Source organism: Nannobrachium achirus (assembly GCF_963921795.1).
Source record: "Nannobrachium achirus genome assembly, chromosome: 21".
Classification (NCBI taxonomy): Eukaryota; Metazoa; Chordata; class Actinopteri; order Myctophiformes; family Myctophidae; genus Nannobrachium; species Nannobrachium achirus.
The window spans coordinates 46,347,782-46,366,545 of record NC_137828.1 but is presented as its reverse complement, the minus strand read 5'-3'; the positions used below and the strand labels follow the sequence as shown (position 1 = coordinate 46,366,545).

The 18,764-nt window shown below is 41.9% G+C and overlaps 1 protein-coding gene across 2 annotated transcripts; it reads left to right on the top strand.

Moving 5' to 3' along the window:
• The first annotated feature begins 6,246 nt into the window (after positions 1-6,246).
• ssr1 (signal sequence receptor, alpha) lies at positions 6,247-18,134 on the top strand. Of its 2 annotated transcripts, XM_080752177.1 has the most exons (10): positions 6,247-6,395; positions 8,980-9,113; positions 9,670-9,766; positions 9,904-10,007; positions 10,383-10,541; positions 11,466-11,542; positions 12,603-12,681; positions 13,110-13,203; positions 14,441-14,455; positions 15,519-18,134. In XM_080752177.1, the coding sequence occupies exons 1-10, from the start codon at positions 6,326-6,328 to the stop codon at positions 15,584-15,586; spliced, it is 897 nt and encodes a 298-aa protein (XP_080608303.1). In that variant the 5' UTR covers positions 6,247-6,325; the 3' UTR covers positions 15,587-18,134. The 2 variants fall into 2 exon arrangements, with proteins under 2 accessions (XP_080608303.1, XP_080608304.1); XM_080752178.1 differs by lacking the exon at positions 14,441-14,455.
• The last annotated feature ends 630 nt before the right edge of the window (positions 18,135-18,764 follow it).

Below are 18,764 nucleotides of genomic sequence, written 5' to 3'. Positions count from 1 at the left end.
TGGGGTTGGGGGGTCCTTTAATCCAGTGGTAGGTCTCCATGGCTGAGGTTTAGCTGTGAGGAGCATCCAGGATGCAGGATGCAGTGCATCCGTCCCACACAAGCGGTAAGCTCCTGGCCCAGAGTACGCTCTGCTCAGCCCCCGTTGGCGGGAATGTTTTTGCTGGGAAGTCAGCAGGTCTCACTGAGCAAACAGTCTGATTCAGGATCCTTTCCCCTCAAACAGTCCAGGATACCACCTAGTTGGTGTGTTGCCCCTGGCAACAACTGGGGGCAGCCCCGCACAGCGCTACACTGTACAACGTACAGAAAGACAACAGTATTGTACTGTACATACAAACAGCTGCATGTCAACTATGCACACATTACATTGTTAACTTACAGTGCAGTTTAATTATTTTTTTTTAAGATTTGTTTTTGGGCTTTTATGGCTTTATTGATAAGACAGTAGACTGACAGGAAATGGGGGAGAGACGGGGAGTGACAGGCGGCAAAGGTCGTCTGGATCGGGAATCGAACCGGCGACGCCGCCAGGCATCCATACCTATGTGGCAATGCCTAAGTGGTATGCGTCCGGACCAGTAGGCCAGCGAGCTCCCCTGCATTTTTAAGTTTTAAGTATTTACATTTTTAAGAACAGATATTTTTTATAAATGTTGATTGAGTTGAATACACTGCTGTGCTTACAGTGTGTTTGCTGTATCCTATTCTATTTAACTTTCTATTACAAAACACTTGACTTCACACAGATCTGCATGTACTGTAAAGAGCATCATGGGAAGTCGAGTCTGAATAAAGCTGGAGGTAGGAACAGTCGAATTTCCATTGTCGACAACACTTTGTGTGAAGGGCAAATAAGGAGGGCAAGAAGGAATCCGCCCGACAAAAGTTGTCTGGAAGTTTCGCATTCAGAAACCACTTTTAAAGTGTGTGCTGACTTTTTACAGTGTGTACAGTAAAAAGAAAAGAGGAACAGCACGAGAGAGCTATGCAGGCGTGAAAGAATGTCAAGCTTTTGAGGAGAATACAAGACAACATTGTGAATTAACTCCTCAGTGGTAACTGGCATTCCTATAGGTACTTCCATGGCAATGATGGCCTTGCGTCACGACAGTAAACAAGTAATGTGTAAACATGTTCAATAAGCTGAAGCAAACCCAGAGGCTAAAATGTCGAAACTTTTATATAATCGGACAAGGTTTTTCTCCATGTCAGGGGTTTCTGAAATAGGGAATCATGCAGTGAAAAATATGCACACTTACAATAAAGACATGACCCCACTATTAAATGCATTGGTAATTGGTAATATGCAGTTCATATTCCTGTACGTTCATCAGGGAGGTGTATGGTAACAAGAGAAACAATATATATTGCCTATGTGCCATACAACTTCAAAAAGGAGGGGTAAAAAAAACTGAAACAATAATCTGCTAAAAGTCAACATACAGTAATTGAGGGCTGAAAACCAACTGGACACCTACTCACTACTTAACTACTTAATATGGTTGTTTGTCGACACCTAGTGGCTGCTTGACTGAACACCTGTTGTTTGTGGCCTGTAGGTGGTGCAGGGCCTGTCCTACAGGTTAGGTGGCTGCCTAGATATGCTATGAAGCTAGATAGCATTTTTAGGTTTTAGAAAAGTATTTGTTTACTGCTTAGGTGCATGGTCTCTATGTTATTGTTTCTCTAGATTGATATTCCTATGCATTTTTCGTATTGCTGTTGATGTACTGATATATTATCTTGTTTATTATATTGATGTATTACCTGCTTATTGTAAGGCGCTTTGGATTAAAAGCGTCTGCTAAATGCCTAAATGGTAAATTGTAATTGTTGCCTGGGGCCCAACACTATCATGGCCGTGTTTTGCTGTAGGCACTTTTATCTTTTATCTTTTAATAGAGATAGAGATGTGGCTAGGGACATGTGGGCACTTGGAGAGGTGGGCACTTTGACAACTGGGCACTAGGGATATGTGGGCACTTGGAGAGATAGGCACCAGGGACAACTGGGACCTAGAGACATGTGGGCACAAGGAACATGTGGGCACCTGGACAACTAGGGACATATGGGCACCTGCCACTAGCGACATGTGGGTACTAGGTTCATGTGGGCTCCTGGACAACTGGGCAGTAGGGACATGTACTGTAGGCACTTGGGGAAGTGGGCACCTGGACAACTGGCCACTAAAACCATCTGGGCACTAGGGACATGTGGGCACATGACCGAGTGGGCTCCTGGACAACTGGCCACCAAATCCATATATGGCCATATCAGTCACATCGCCATATATACATGGCCCAATCTCTAGATGTGAGCACCGCGTAGCTTATGTTTCTCTGACAGTGTGCATGAACTGACGGATACAGATCTCCATATATGGCCATATCACTTGGATCACTGCTGCAATGTAGCTGTGTGCACCCGCAAAGCGGGCGCGATCTCTAGACGTGAGCGTCGCGGACGGCCGCAAACTTCTAGTCCTGTATAAATGGTTACTTCTGAGCTGAAGTGTTCCTGGTGACTCAACCAGGCAAGTTAACACTCCCTTTTCTGTGGAATATACACTACTAGACCTTACCCGTTCAAAGATGTGTGCTCCAAAATATACTGTGCAGAGTGTGGGTTGTGGGGAAAGTTACTGTAACTGGTGCGTGCGTGAGAGCATCATGTAAGGAGCAGCTCATGGAGGAGTGTATATTTATTTACCCGTTGGAAGATGAGACACACATCAAACGCACCTGGTGAAAGCGTGAGAGAGAGAGAGAGAGAGAGAGAGAGAGCACATTCCTAACTGTGAGAGAGGGAGCTGTGTGTGTGTGGGGGGCTACAGATCCCATGGCCTGGAGGAACAGACCGTAACCCTGGCAACAGACAGTAGAAAACGCTAATAAACAGCTTTAATTTGGGAGAAATGAAATTCGGGCTTCACAGTTATGTCAGGTGTGTTCATATGCTAATGGTGATGCGATTTCAGATCAATTGCTCCAGCCACTGAGGAGAAACGCTGTTTCAGACGGACGGACAGACATTCGCAAAATTATATGTTTGATAGTATAGTGTATTTCTCAACAACTGTGCCGCAGACCTCTGAAATTTTACAGTGAAGTCACAATTTGAGGACTTTTAAAACCTTTTTAATACCCCAGGAAAGAAAAAGGACCATTACTGCATCAAAGGTTGGGAGTTAAATTTGTGTTAGCTGATAAACTGATATCTCATCTATAAGTGAGCATGCAGATACGTGCAATTAAATGGGAACATTTCCTGGTGACTTCACCCAGGCAACACTACCTTTTCTGTGGAATTTCTTGACTTCTGACTGCCTCCTGTTTCCCAAACACTGGGTCGGGACCCATTTGTGTGTCGTGGACATATTTTTATGGGTCCCTTAATTTTTTTGTTTCCTACATTTGTTTGTTAAAAAAATCCCCAAAAATAATGTGTTTTTCATTAATTCAAAAAAATTAAGAAATTAGAAAACAAGTTCAAGAAGTATATCGAAAATAGCTGTCTACAAGCTAACCCTAACCCCAACATCGTAGTTAAAACACCAATGGGGGAACAATCTTAGTTAGAATGGTGTTCCATCCCTCCAGTAGAGTTCAAGCAGTGGTGGAAAAAGTACTCCAATGTTTTACTTAAGTAAAAGTATCAATACTGCATTATAGAAATACTCTATTAAAAGTAAAAGTCCGGAATTCAAAATGTATTTGATTAAAAGTACAACAATATTGTGAGTTTGTAGATCGTCTATTTTCAAACAGCCACGGTATAAAATAGGGCTAAAGTGGTTCATGTATGTTTTATAATATTATCATTTATATCTGCAAAGTATCCTAACTAGTAACTAAAGTTTTCAAATAAAAGTAGTGGAGTAGTAGTAAAAGTATTGAACATACTCAAGTAAAGTACAAATACCTCAATATTGTACTTAAGTACAGTATAGGCCAAACTTAAGTACATTTACTTAGTTACTTTACACCGCTGAGTTCAAGAGACAATCTAGATTCTAGGGCCTATGTGAAGGTGCATTAGAGCTAGCCCATTCTCTTGAGACAGAGTCATGATAGCTTACGGGACAACCCGAGTGGGCATTCCCTTTTCTTTGACGATGGCTAGCCAGATTGGAGCTAGCCTGGCGTAACTGCAGTATTGTGTTAACATGGGTGGGTTGTTTAGCTGTGCTAGGCTACATTAGAGCTGTTCTGGTGGCTCATAATGGCCCAATGTCTTATTAACACATTTTATGTTGGACTTTGCTTTAATTTGTCACTTTTTCTGTATTAGGGCATTTTCAGTGGACATTTCTGATCAATTGTCCTAATTGACTTCCTAGATTAGGCTACCTTCTGCTCCTTACTCATCATGTCATATTAATCTTTTCGCGGCAATAACAATCTTTCTTCCAACTAGTGTGCACTATGGCTTGTTTCCATTGGGGTCCTCCTTCTCACCTTTTAACCTGTTGGTCGGCATCTCTCTCTCTCACCGAGTCCCAGACCAGTTTGTGATGACAACCTCCTCAGTCACTCCTGTCCTGCATGAAATTAACACACGCATTTCCTGAAAACAAAACACACACATGCTGTTTTCAGTTCCGCAGTTGATGCCAGATAACCTGTTTCATTATTAGGCTAAAGCTCGGGCTGACAAGTTGACAACATAGACCTTATTCACACCGTGGCCATCTTGGATCACATGACTTCCTGGTATAGCAGCCTGCATTACAAACCATTGTGAACAATGGAGCGATGGTCCCAAAATATGAGTTCTATTCAACCATTTTCTTTTGACCAAATCGACAAATGGGCAGATGACAACATCAACATCCCCAAAAGGATTAAATAGAAGTGGTACATCGACATATTTTGGGACCATCGCTCCATTGTTCACAATGGTTTGTGATGCAGGCTGCTCCCAGGAAGTCATGTGATCCAAGATGGCCGCGGTGTGAATAAGGTCTATTCCAAGCCCCCAGAACCCTGGGGGCGCCCTGAAACCAAATGGACATGGTGGCCGTTTCGAGGTACTGCAGTTGGGGCCAGAAACATGAACGCGCGTCTAGGCTTCTTTGTATTGACGCGCGTTCATACCGGAAGTGCTCGTTCATGAATGCGCGTCCATGAACACAAACTATGACGCAAAATGCGTCGCGTCACAAAGGCCCCACTACGTCACGGTTTTACTACACGGAAGGAGGGGTGAAAACGCCTCATGCGCTGGGTGAGCAACTCAATGCAAGTGGACGTGCGGGGATATCTGGTGTCCTCTCTATTCTTATTATAACTCTATGGTCTATCCACAACTTTCCAACATCCCATTGTGCATTGCGCAGAATGTGCAGGCAGCTTCCGGCGCCGGAGTCGAGTGTGATCTACAAGCTCACAACGGTTGCATCTGCGACGCAACGTGAGCTTATGTCTGCTGTTAACCGGAAGTGTCCTGCAAATAATGCTACAGTAAATTCTCGCGGAAACAGGTGGATTTCAGAATCCCGGAGATTTTCCTAAAATCTCTTGGAGTTCTGGCTAGGGGTCCTCCTAGACCATCCGGGGGTCCTCCCCCAGAAACCCTTTAAACAGTTGTATGTATTTTCCTGTGTTGTTGAATTGTGCGTGTTTGATGACTGAAGCAGACGATAACGGAGTGACGCAGTGATTAGCCAGTGACAGGGCAACAGCCCGACTTTAATGATCTTAAACCACATTATTTTACATCGTTTTTTGGCAATAGTATAAAGTAAATATTACAGAAACTTTAGTTATCACTGTAAAATACTTTTAAACAGTTGTCATGTTGTATATTTACCTAAAAATGCCGATATTCGCGACGCTACTATTGGAACCAATGTTGTTTAAATCGCCCGCTTGTCACTCTCGAGCTAGTCTCTCGATTACAGACTTCCGCATTGCTGCAAAGGGAAAAGGGCGACCGAACTTTTCCTTGACGATGGCTAGCCAGATTGCTCTCGAGCTAAAACATGGGTCACGTGACTAGATCATTTTCTGACCCCTCGGTGGCACCACTCTGAATTTGGTTTGATTCCAAATCCAGGAGAAATCCAAGAGGATTATTATTATCATTGGTTGATTTGGTGTGTGGACTGTGGAACAGAACCTCTTTGGTTGGTGAAGTTGTACATTATTATGAGTAGCCAATCACAGCGCGAACTGTCCTAACGGTTCCGATTTGTGTTGGTCTTCTGCGCATGTGCGAAAGTAAAAGAGAAACGGACGGAAACTAGTAGCAGCAGCAGCACGCACCTCAGCGGCGCCCTGACCGACAACTGAATGCACGCGCACTGATTTTAAACCTGCAAAATGATGACATTTGTGCCTAAACTACTGCTGCTGGTGTTACTGGCGTTCCCCGCCAGCATTCTCATCAACGGTATGACCATTATAAGTATTTTTACTGCAATAATAAATGTCGATACACACAGTGTCAGGCAGGAAGCGTTCCTCCACTAGCTAGCCGCCGGAGTCGGTGTTACAACGCTACCGGCGACCTATCTAAACACGTGCCTCCGGTCGCTGCGGTCGGTGTTCGACCACGGCGTTCGCCCCCTAGAGTCACGCATTTCGATAGGTCGTCTTTTTCGGTGTAAAATATGAGGATAAGGCCATTTCTCTGTTCGCATTTGACATGTGCCTAACTAACAAGCTGCTAATGTTGGTTTATTTTGAAAGACTGTTATGATGCTTTATATAAAAACAATGTATAAATTATAAGAAGATGTGTTACATTTGTATGTTTGATGAAAGCGACTCTTTGCTGTAGTCTGTTGTGTTGTTGCACTGACGTGTCCTTAATTACTCACTCTGTGTTAGCAAGGAGCTAGCCGTTAGCATCTCATGATATATACAGCTTAATAGCTTTTATCAGACTTTTGTTTCAATGTAATAGTCTTTTAACCAAATGCACGTTCAATTAGAATAATGTACCGATTCACAATTAGAATAATTCCAAATTAAAAACTATGGAACGATTCAATATTTTTTATTGTGCAACAGTGTGAACGTGAAGTGAGGTAGTAATACTAATGCACCAAATCAATCTCTGTAAAAGTTGATATTCAGGACTTGACATTTACGGATTGCATGTTCAATATATTTATAAACAACCACTAGCTGTCATAGAGTGGTTCATGTGTCAGTGTAATTTGCAGGGCAGGTTTTCTACAATTTGCAATTGCATCTGGCCTGACTATCCACAGTGAGAATTAACACCTAACCACTGCTGTGTTAGTACAAACGATTGAACTTCAAAACAACCATATTATAATGTGATTGTAGTTAATGCAACAGTTTTAAGGCCATGTCACACCAACGCAACTCCTTTCAACTGCCATTGGGGATAATGGTTGTGAGTTGCATGTTGCAAGGAGTTGCATACCGTAGTTGCGGTATGGCCTTGTTTAGAGTGAGCGGTTGTTTAAATCTGGGCATACTTCTGTGTTGTTAGCTGTGATTTTTGGCGTTGCTCGTTAGTTAATCTCTCCAGTATGTACATAGGTAAAACCTTAAGGCACCGCACCTCTTAACTGCAAGAAGGCAAGGAGACTACATGCATTTGACCTACATTTAGAGGTGCTCTATAGTTGGTCCTCTCCTCCACTTGTACATCTACATTTAAGTGCATCGGAAGGGAGAGTTCCATCCAGTCTAAATTATGGAGAATCCTGCATACAGTACATACGCAAAGCACTAAAATGTGATGTCCCCATTCAATTAATTGCACTTTGTTATATTAAAGGTATATTCAGTGATTGTATTTCATTCAAATAAAAATATAATTGGTACATTTTCCATTCATTCTCCTCACTAGAATGTTTGCTGACCATAAGGACTTCCACCATGGTCTGTGTTACGAGCGTAGCTAGATTTGGTTTTCAGAGGTGGCCAGCCAGTCCTCGACCAATCAGGGTAGAGTATGGCTGTAGTTATGTTATGATTTTAGTTATGATGATCAAAATAAAAGTTTTGAGAACCACAGTCGCTCTGAATTAAGAACGTCTGCTAAATACCTAGATAAACTACTGAACTCATAAAATGCCACAGTCTCGTAGTAAATCAGTATCATACATATCCTGAAGCTGGAGACGTAGGCCTACCGATATTCTAATAATCAAAATGAGAACGTTATAATGGTGTAAAAAATCGATAAAAAACGAAGCATTTCCACGATGTAAGGCCAGTAAGGGACAAGATGACCCCCGGCCACTTATCACTGAATACACCTTTAAGTCCTGTGCAATAAGCCTGGGTTTCCGAGGCTAAGTCCTGTGCCCGTTTCTATCCACAACTTTCCAACATCCCATCGTGCATTGCGCAGATGTTAAATGGAGCTTCCGGCGCCGCAGCCGAGTGTGATCTACAAGCTCACAACGGTTGCATCTGCGACGCGACGTGAGCTTGTATGTCTGCTGTTAACCGGAAGTGTGGTGCAAAAAATTCTCCAGTAAATTCCTGTGGAAAGAGGTGGATAAATGCCTTCTAAAATCAGTAGTTCTCAAACGTTTCTGTGCCAAGGAGCCCAAGCACCTTCAAAATAAGTGCCCCAGAAGAGAAGATTGTTGAAGATTCAACATTATTCAATGTTTTTCAAACACCTTCAAAAATAGCAGATGTACAAGTTCGCAGCATGGCACAAAGCTGCAAGCTTGTGTAATGTTATCTGCTATTTTTGAGAACTACTGTTCTAAACCACTGTCCTGTTTTTTCTTTTTGAAAAACATTCACAAAACACACACACACACACACACACACACACACACACACACACACACACACACACACACAATAGCGCCCAATTGTATAATGACACAGATGCTTTCCTGGCTTTAAGGGTAATAAGGGACCAATCTAAACAATGCTCTATAGATGAATGTGTTCTGAATGTGCTGGTTAGTGTGGTGTCCTCTTTCTCGCTCCTCACTGTTACTCTGAACATGTGGGCTGGTCCTGTCCTGTAGGGCCTGCGGTTTCTGCTCAGGACCCCACCGAGGATGAGGAGGCTGAGGCCGTGGAGGAAGACGTGCTGGACGACGTGACGTCTGAGGATGAGGACGACGAGGCCGAAGTAGAAGATGACGAGAATACGGAAATGGTGAGAGGGGAGAGCAGTTGACTGATGTCAGTGAAAAGAGTGGTTCCTTTTCTCTGTACGCCAAATCTGTTTGCAGAAAATAGCCGACCTGCCATGCTCACAATGTGACATGATGTGGGCTTATATCTACAAGCTAAAAATGTTCATAGACTGTGGTCTTTTTATACTGAATATTCATCTGTTATGACAGAACAGGGATGATTGGGTTCATGTGGTTAAGGATTAATCATTCAAAATAAAAAAAGATGAGGTCACAAAATAGGCCAAACTGAGGCCTTGGCCTCCATGAAATGTCTGCCTTGGTTCATGGTATATACACAAACCTGTCGGCACAAACGTCAATTTCTTATGTGTTCTTCAAAAACGGCATTGGCAGAGAAGACAACTGTGAAATGGGGGTATTGTAGGCGGGGCATCAAGCCCTTGATGCTACTGGGTATAACATTTCTTGACAAAGGGCAAGGTGACCATGTCCTCCATGAAATTCCTCCCCTGGGCCTTCACTAATTGATTAGCGGCTGTACCAGATAGGTAATGTTTGTGTACGTGTTTCTAGACGGAAGAAAAAGAGGAAGAAGAGGAGGAGGCTTTAACTGGCGAAATGAAGGCCTCCCCCAACGCTGAGACCATCATCTTGTTTATCAAAGGAGATGGTAATACCACGCACAGGCCCACACGCACACCCGCGCACACACACACACACACACACACACACACACACACACACACACACACACACACTCCTAGTCATGAGAGTCACTCGGATATCTTTTTGTTTGTGTGTTTGCAGACTTCCCTGCCAACGAAGTTGTGAAGTTCCTGATGGGTTTCACCAACAAGGGATCAGAGAACTTTGTGGTTGAGTCTCTGGACGCGTCGTTCCGTTACCCTCAGGTACCGTCACATCTACTTATTTTTTTCTTCGAAAAGCGCACTTGATTATTCTTATACATTTTTAGAATGTCTTTACACACAGGGAGCTTGTTGATTAAAACATCAGAAAATGTGTCTGCGACTCTTGCGCATCAGCTATTCATATAGTACGCTTTTGGTTAAACAAGACTTTTCAGGCAAATTAATTGCATGAAAACGGCACCATCAGTGTGTGCATGCCTTGAAAAAAATATTTCAATCTTGTTACACATTTATTAAAAATCTTTTGAACCAGTAGTTGGCCGGATAGGGTGTCCCCAGTCTCTCTTTCTCTCTCTACCTGTGCCCGTTTTGAATGTTCGGCCCTCTCATCTGTGGCCTTGTGTTTGTGTTCAGGACTTCCAGTTCTACATCCAGAACTTCACGGCCCTGCAACTGGGGATCGTGGTTCCTCCAAGCAGGCAGGCCACCTTCGAGTACTCCTTCATCCCAGCAGAGCCAATGGGAGGACGGCCCTTTGGTCTGGTGATCAACCTCAACTACAAGGACGGCAATGTAAGTAGGACTGATGTCGAAATTAAGATAGAAATATGACATTGCAATTGTTTTGTAACGTATACATAAAACCACAACATAGGCACATATACAGTAAGCCTTCATTAAAATGGAAACGCATGGCCTAATACAGGAGAATAATCTGAAGTTCATGAGTTCAGCTTTGACTAGTACTGACTACCCACTACAACAAAGAGGAGATAGGCGTGGTGTTCATAGCTCTTTCATTGTTCATTAATGTTTCCACTTTGTAGGAGAGTTGTAGTTGACTGCAGTTCTGTAACTGTGGGTGTTTTTAGACCAAAACATACATTTTTAAAATTCAGTAGGTTTTCTCTGAAGGCTTTCCTAGCAAGAATCCAATGGAAAAACAACTTTTATCTTGTCTGCCCATTAAGGTAAAGACTGCCACTGCAAACCTGTGCGATATATTAGTCCTAGATTTTCAATAGATGAACTACTGCCACACCCAGCCTAGTTTTTCAATAGGCTTTCACACCCAGACTCAATGTTAAGGTATAAACACACAGGACCGTTGTATTATTGTTCTGGTTAAGAGTGTAATGTTACCGCTGAATGGATGTGTGTCTCTTCCCTAGGGGGGATTGATTCATTGAACATTAGTGACATGTCATGTGAAGATTTCTAATATGTGCAGTTTACAAAATAATGTTAACGATTCATGAAGTTATTTGAATCCAAACGGACACCAATCAGATGTACTTTATAAAGATTAGTTGATCGCTTTTATCCTTGATGTCAGACTATCAAGGCATCGCTCAAAAAGAAACCTTGTTACAGCACAGGTGCAGCACTTCTGAGATTTGGACCAAGTAGAGGGCCACCTCAGCTGTCCAGTATGGAATGGTTAAGTTGTTAAAAGTGTGTGTGTGTGTGTTTGTTTGTGTGTGTGTGTGTGTGTAGGGTAACGTGTTCCAGGATGCTGTGTTTAACCAGACAGTAACCGTCACAGAGAGGGAGGACGGTTTGGACGGAGAGACGTAAGTCAGCAATAATGATGATGAATGAATATTAGCAAAAATAGCCAAACTAGAAGCTCATAACACATTGTAAGCTTGTAGAGGGCAAATTTAAGTTGAATATGGAGATAGAAGGTTTCTGCCTCACAGCAATGATATGCTGTGTTTATGTCTGGATACGGTAACCGACGTACTGCCGTACCGACCGCGGTCAAAAAAGACAATAAAGAGTTATTTTTTTATTGAGAACGAGCAAGTTTTAAAACGGGGGAGAAGCAAGGACCGCATGCGCTCCATGCCACTCTGCTCTGGGCCACGTACCACATGTTTGGAAGCTTAATCGGCCGTCAGTTTAATTTTCATCTGAAAAGAAACTAGCGCTAGGTTTGGCCGTCACACGGAGACCGAGAAATCCTCACTGGACACTGACTGGAGCAGCAGCCTCATAGCAGGCAGCAGCGTAAAACTTTCTCCATTATCCACACGACACAAGTATGTTTATACATACCTAGTGTCAGTTTCTTTTTTGTTCATACGGGCGGAGCGCGAGGACTTAAACCGACTGAGGATGGGATTGTCGACTGAAAATCTTGTACTTTTTCCACCATGTCACTGACTGTACCGTTACTATAGTAACCCGACACTGCACAGATCTACAATCTCAGAATGCGTCGTGGATGCGACGTGTTGAGAGCTTGTAGATCTGCTCCTTTTGAAGCCAGACCCGCTGTGCTGTACGGGGATGTCGGGCTGTGGAGCTGCGAATTTTGGGCAGATGATAGGAATATTTTGGCTTGTCGCCGAACCTTAATTAATAGATAGATACGGGGGTGCGGTAAATACCGCAATACCGTCGGTAATGGGAAGACGATAACCGTGATAACAAAATGTCGATACCGACCCACCTCTAGCTGTGTGGTAGATTGAGATATTTCTCCACTATTATCTTGTAATGTAGATGTATTGAAATGTTTCTAGTTCTACACTAGTATCTTGTACTGTAGATGTTTTGAGATGTTTCTAGTTCTCCACTAGTATCTTGTACTGTAGATGTATTGAGATGTTTCTCCTCTTCCTGCAGCATCTTCATGTACGTCTTCCTCTCTGGACTGAGCCTGTTGGTGGTCGTAGGTCTTCATCAGCTGCTGGAATCCAGAAAGGTAGACAACTTTATTGTCCAAATGTTGACCAGAACATTGACCACAATCACTTAATCACTACACACATTTGAGGGCTCTATCTATGCTATGCCCCCTCCTATTTCCGCTCTACACAAAATATCCTTGCCGAAATAAGGGATCTATAATCTCGGTGCAACGCATTGTGAGTGTGTAGATGGGCTATTTTTTTTGCTTAACTGTTCATCCCAAAATGGGAATCGTAGGGTGGGTAAACATTTTGGGTTTGGGTAATGGGTGATTTATTTAGTAATTTATTATTCATAAAATGAGGGTCAAGCGAAGGAATGTAATCTACAGATGGATCAACTATGAAAATAAATGAACGTTATTTACAGCCCTTCAGGCCCAGGTAAATGCACTTGTTTGAAATGAGTTAAAGTTAAACAAGTGTTGTTTGTTGTACACAGAGGAGGCGTCCAGCTGCCAAGGTGGAGATGGGAACCTCCAGCCACAGCGACGTAGACATGAGCTGGATCCCCCAGGAGACACTTAACCAGATCAGTATGTATTCTACTCACATCTACAATATATTGTTTTCTGTACCTGGACACTTGGCTGCTAATGTTATTGGAGACACTTAAACGTATTACTGTATATAGATGGATCGATACTATAGATAATGGGTGTTAAACTAATTTTAGGTCATGGGCCTGATAGGGAACATTTTGACTTCCTGCAGGCCACACGTGTGCATGCATTTGTGGATGCTGCCTTCGCACACAAGTGTTGCATTTGTTCTTAAACTTTCTCTCACTTTCTCTCACGTGTCTCAGCCTCTACTGTAACTACCAAGTGTTTCACTTTACTATCAAATGTTTCACTTATTGAATTTAGATTATACTTTTACGGCAGTATTAACTCAGTCATTCGCTACAAGAAAGATGTGGCGAGAGAATAATATATGATGCTATGTTGCCATTTTGGTAGCCCCACCCTTCCCTTTAAGCAGACAAAAATGCAGAAATAACCAAACAACTTGCAAATGGAGGCTGCCAAATTGCTCCTAATTAGCCAGTAGCTATGCCTCTCCCAAAAAGCTGTTATCCAATGCTAGCTTAGAATAACTTCCTGCTTGTCAAGGTTTGCCTTGGCAACAGCCTTGGCAAGCTGCCGGTTGCTAAGCTAGCATTGGACAAAAGCTTTTTCGGGAGGGGCATAGCTACTGGCTAATTCCATATGAGGATAAAGAGAACAGCTTGGCACTGAGCACACGACACGGCTCTGAATTCTTAAACCATGTTAGGGGCATGGTTAAAACAAATCTCCAGCACTCACAGGAGGGCAAAAAACTGCACATTTAACTTTAAACAATTCTTGAGCACAGGTGTAAGAGACTTCAGGTTTGTCTTGAGACAGGTATTTGTATTTTATTTGAATCCAATGTGTTTTTGCATACAATGTATTCCTCTTCCATCATATCAGAAAAGAGAAAATTATAAACCACGATAAAGTCGGTCAATATTGAGAAATCAAATGCATTTGACAATGGATCAATTGTGTATATCTTATTCACTACTATTCCATTCTTCTGACTGCTGCTTTCCCTCTGTGTCGGTTCTGATTCTCTGGTTCTGAACCTGTTTCTGAAACCTCTTTAGTAGTTCTGAATCTGTGGTTTTGCTGGATCTCTGGTTGTGTGAATCGACGTTCACCCATTACATTCCTCTGCATGGGGCTCACTATTTACTTCTCTCTTTTCTCTCCCTCTTGGCTTCCTGTGTTTTCTTTGCGTCTTCAGTGCAGAGTCGTCGAGGTGAGGTTTTGTGTGTGTGCCGTGTGTGTGTGTTGTAGTGGTGCTGTGATGGAGTCTCTTCTCTATAATTGTGGGCTGTCATATTGTGCTATTATTCACTTCTGCTGTTGGTTTACACTTAGTCTCGCGTAGCCAGAGAACTATTCCACAATCTCTGAATGCTATATAGAGTCTGGAACTAAACCTCATGAAATCGGAGTAACGGAAGCTGGCATTTCCGTTCCTGAAAATATATTTAAAAATATCTGTACATTGAAATTCTTTATTTCCATTTCTGTATTTCCATTTCTGTTAAGCAGAAAACTATATATGCGTGGCTGTAAAGACGAAATGGAACTTTATATTTTACTTATGATCAGCGCTTCCATGCTGCAGACTGTATGACGACCACGCAAGACTAGTTTTCACTAAATGATAACATTAACAAGCTTGACACTGTTATTTCCTTTTCAGTAATAATTCATAACTATTTAAGCCCTATACTTTTTCATACTAAAAATTGCCAAAATAGCTGTTAAGTGACTCCAGTACAGCTGTAAGAATGTTTTCACGATAATCTTTAGTTTTAGTGCTGTGTGTGTACTTCGGCATGGAACCTTTCTGAACGCTGATTCTTGGCTGATTCATGTCTCTTTAATTCATGAGTGAGTCGTCTTGTCTAGGTTAAAGGAGTTGTTCACCGAGACTTATTTTCTATCATTTGCACATCCCACGAAGCCTTGGAAATAATAATCATAATAATCATCATCATGAATTCAATACTTCACAGGATTTGATTGATAGAAAATAAGTAATTCATTGAGTGAACCACTCTTAATATCCACAATTAATCTATATTGATTTAAGTGTTAAAAGCCGTCAGTCTTTTGCCAATTATTTTTAGAGGCCTAATTACAATATCCCAAGATTTTATTGATTACTGACATTAATATAAAAACAATTATGTTTCTGAGTGGGCCCTGTTCCAGAAAAAGTTTCTGAAACACTGGTTTGTGATCTTGTCGTCCTCTCGTGCACATGTGTGTGTATATCTTTTAACCTCTGACCTTTCTGTGCCGTGCAGATAAAGCATCCCCCAGACAGTCTCCCCGCAAGAGGAACCAGAAGCGCTCAGCCGGCTCTGACGAGTAGCGGGGGGCCCTAGTTGGCACCCCGCAGGGCCCCCTCTCCTCTCACTACCGGGCCCCCCTGTAATGCCACCCGACCTGTCCAACCAACGAGCGATGGCACCTAAACTTTTATTACACCCGTCTGTACCGGAGGAGAAGGGAGGGTGGGTGGCCCCGGACTGACTCCACCCCCGTCTTCCTTTAACCCCGCCCACTCTGCTGAGAGACAATGGAACCGTGCCAACCAACCGCAGCCAGGCTCACCCTCGGAGCACTTTGAGAAGAACTCTCACGTCTCTGTGACGAGTTCTGTGCATCTGTGATAATGGGGACCCCCACCAGGGGGTTATTCTTCTCTTAACACACACCGTATGTTTTTGTTTGAACAATTGCTCTGTTCTGTTGTTTTTTGGATTGTGATGCGGTCACCCGAGGGAGAGTAATGCATTAGTTCACTTGAATAATAAGAGATGGGGCTTTGCTTTGGGGTAGGGCTGGGTTAGAAAATGAGGGATGGAGAAGAGGGGTGGATGGACAGCAACAGGAACCGATGCAGCTTACATGATTTTTTTTCCTAGTGCATTTTATTGTAAGGTGAAGTTGCCTTTAGTGAGAGACTTATGTCTGATTTATACTTTGTTTCACATCGTGTCATGCATAAAATAGATCTACAAGCTCAATATATGGCATGCCACTGTGTGTTGTGAGCTTGTAGACTATTTTGGCGGTGCCACACAAGCTCCCAATTAAGTACAAATCAGGCCTTGTAGAGTCTAGTCAGACGACTTCTATCTTTTGAATTGATTTATTTAAATAAATGTGTTTTTCTATTTACTGTTGCACTGCCAGCCTCCCAAGTTGATATCATCTAAATACAACTTCCCCTTGGGAGTGACATTGTGAGACCGAACAGTGATAGTTTTCATTTGGTCAGGAGGACATTAAAGGTTGTGTAAGTGATATTCTTTTGTTAAGATAAGTGTCAACTAGCTATATTCTGATAAACATTGCTAGAGTGTATATTTGGTAATGGGGGGGGTCTAGCTGTTAACAGAAAACACATTTCAGGTCGGGGTCTAGGTAAGGACACATGCTAAACGAATGAAAATGGATTTGTAAAATAGACAACTGGAACACATGATTTAAGCCGATAAATGGGTTCTGTCCGCTGATTGCATGAAATTTGTGATCCACCAGAAAATGTCTTCTGTTTACTGAAAAGCTGGAGACTCATTGGATATTCCTGTTACTGAACAAACACTACACTAATGATTACTATCAGAATATAGTTTTATCTTAAACACACTTTTTTTTCTATTTTCCCCCCAGAAAATATCAATTACACCGCCTTAATGTAAACCGTTTTTTAATCGGTCTCTGTTGTTCCATCACTCAAGTCCACAGATCTGATGAATCAAGTTAACCTTCACATTGAGTTTACATCCTTGATCTTAAGCTAAGCCTGGTGTGTGCTCAGGTGTGTGAATGTGGGTACAAACAAGGTGATGATGTTTGGGTAACGGCCTGATAAATGCACTGCAACACTCCCTCCCTCTGCCACTGAGGCCTGGATGAAGGAAAGGACAATGCACACATCATACATAGGATGTTCTCATCTTCTCTAGACCTCAATGTGCCTCTTCCTAACATTTTCTCTTAAAATCTGTCTTTTTTTTTTCTCCCCTGCCTTGGGACTTCATCAAAAAATAATTTACAGTTTGTGAATTGAAGATTTGATTTTTGTTTTTGAGTGTTTTGTTTTTGTAAGAGGAGCCATGTTTATGTGGCTGAATGCACTGACTGGTGTAAATACTGGCCTGTTAGAAGCTGAAATGAGCTAATTTATTTCTGAGTGTTTTAGAATGGGGGCGTTTGAAATGGGTTTTTGTATACTGTACTTCGATTACTTCACCACTAGGGGCTGCCGTTGTCAATTGATGAACTTTCTGCAGTCTAGAAATGTTGTTGGACTGCAAAGCCATAATGGTAGAGACGCTTTTATGCCAACTCAAGTGTATATAACCCACCAAATATAGACACTGGTTAAATGGACAGTTTTTGCCAGTTTTCAGTGGAAGTCATGTTTAATCTTAAAACCGCTGATGTGGTTGTTGGAAGCCGTTGTCTTGCAAGCAATAATAGTCGATCTACAAGCTCATGTGTTGCAAGCTTGATGATCAGCTATTTTTGATATTTTTGAAAATATTTAGTCTATAATGACACCATTCTGAAGGGGGTCAAAACAGTTTTGAGTGTGCCTAAATGGCCAATCTGCAAGCTCACAACTTTTTTTTTTAACTAAGATATTTGTGGCACAAACATGACTGCCACTGGAAACTGCCAGGTACAGTACACATCTTTTGTCTACAGTTGTGTGGTTGTTTACGACATGGCTTAAAACAGCACTGCAATGCATACAGAAACTGAAAACGTGGGATCTACACTTTGATACCAAGAAAGATGAGCAGTTTTTTTTCTCTAAAATGTCTCGGGCTGTCGGAATCATAGATACAAGCTTATGTTTTATTTGCAATAAGAACCTGCTGGAAATAAAAGTTTGAATTGCTGTAGGCCTGTCTGACTGTTGTGACTGAATATTTTCAACTACTGTATGTTTCAGTATTGTGAACACCTAATATACTACAGTTATTGAATACTTTTCAATAATTGAATACTTTACAATAATTGCCAGAATTTTTTGTGCTTCTTAAATACTATTTAGTATCTACTAAGGTTATTTGGCATAGTAAATGATATGTGATTTCAGACAGGCTAGATACAAAATCATTTGGATACCTGTAGGTCTGAAAATGAATATCTTCTAGACTAAATAATGAATTGACCAACTTAAAAATTGCTGACAGAGACAATTTTAGGACATTTAAGACCTTAGTACCTACAAAAGGAGTCAACAAATTATACTATAAAAACTGGTCAAGCATTGGCAACATTGATAAAAAATAGTTGATCTACTTAAGCTCACACCTCGCGTTGCAAGGTGCTGTGAGCTTGTAGATCAGCTATTTTAGCCAAGTTCCTTTAATTATTTTGGGTGAACCACCCATCCCATTCATGCAATTTCAATTTGCAATCTTTCTTATGTCTGGGTAGCTCAGTCGGAAGAGCTCTTGACTCCAGAAACCTATTTCAAAAACTACACATTATTTCAAAGTATTGTGAACCGAGTTTAAAGGTTAAAG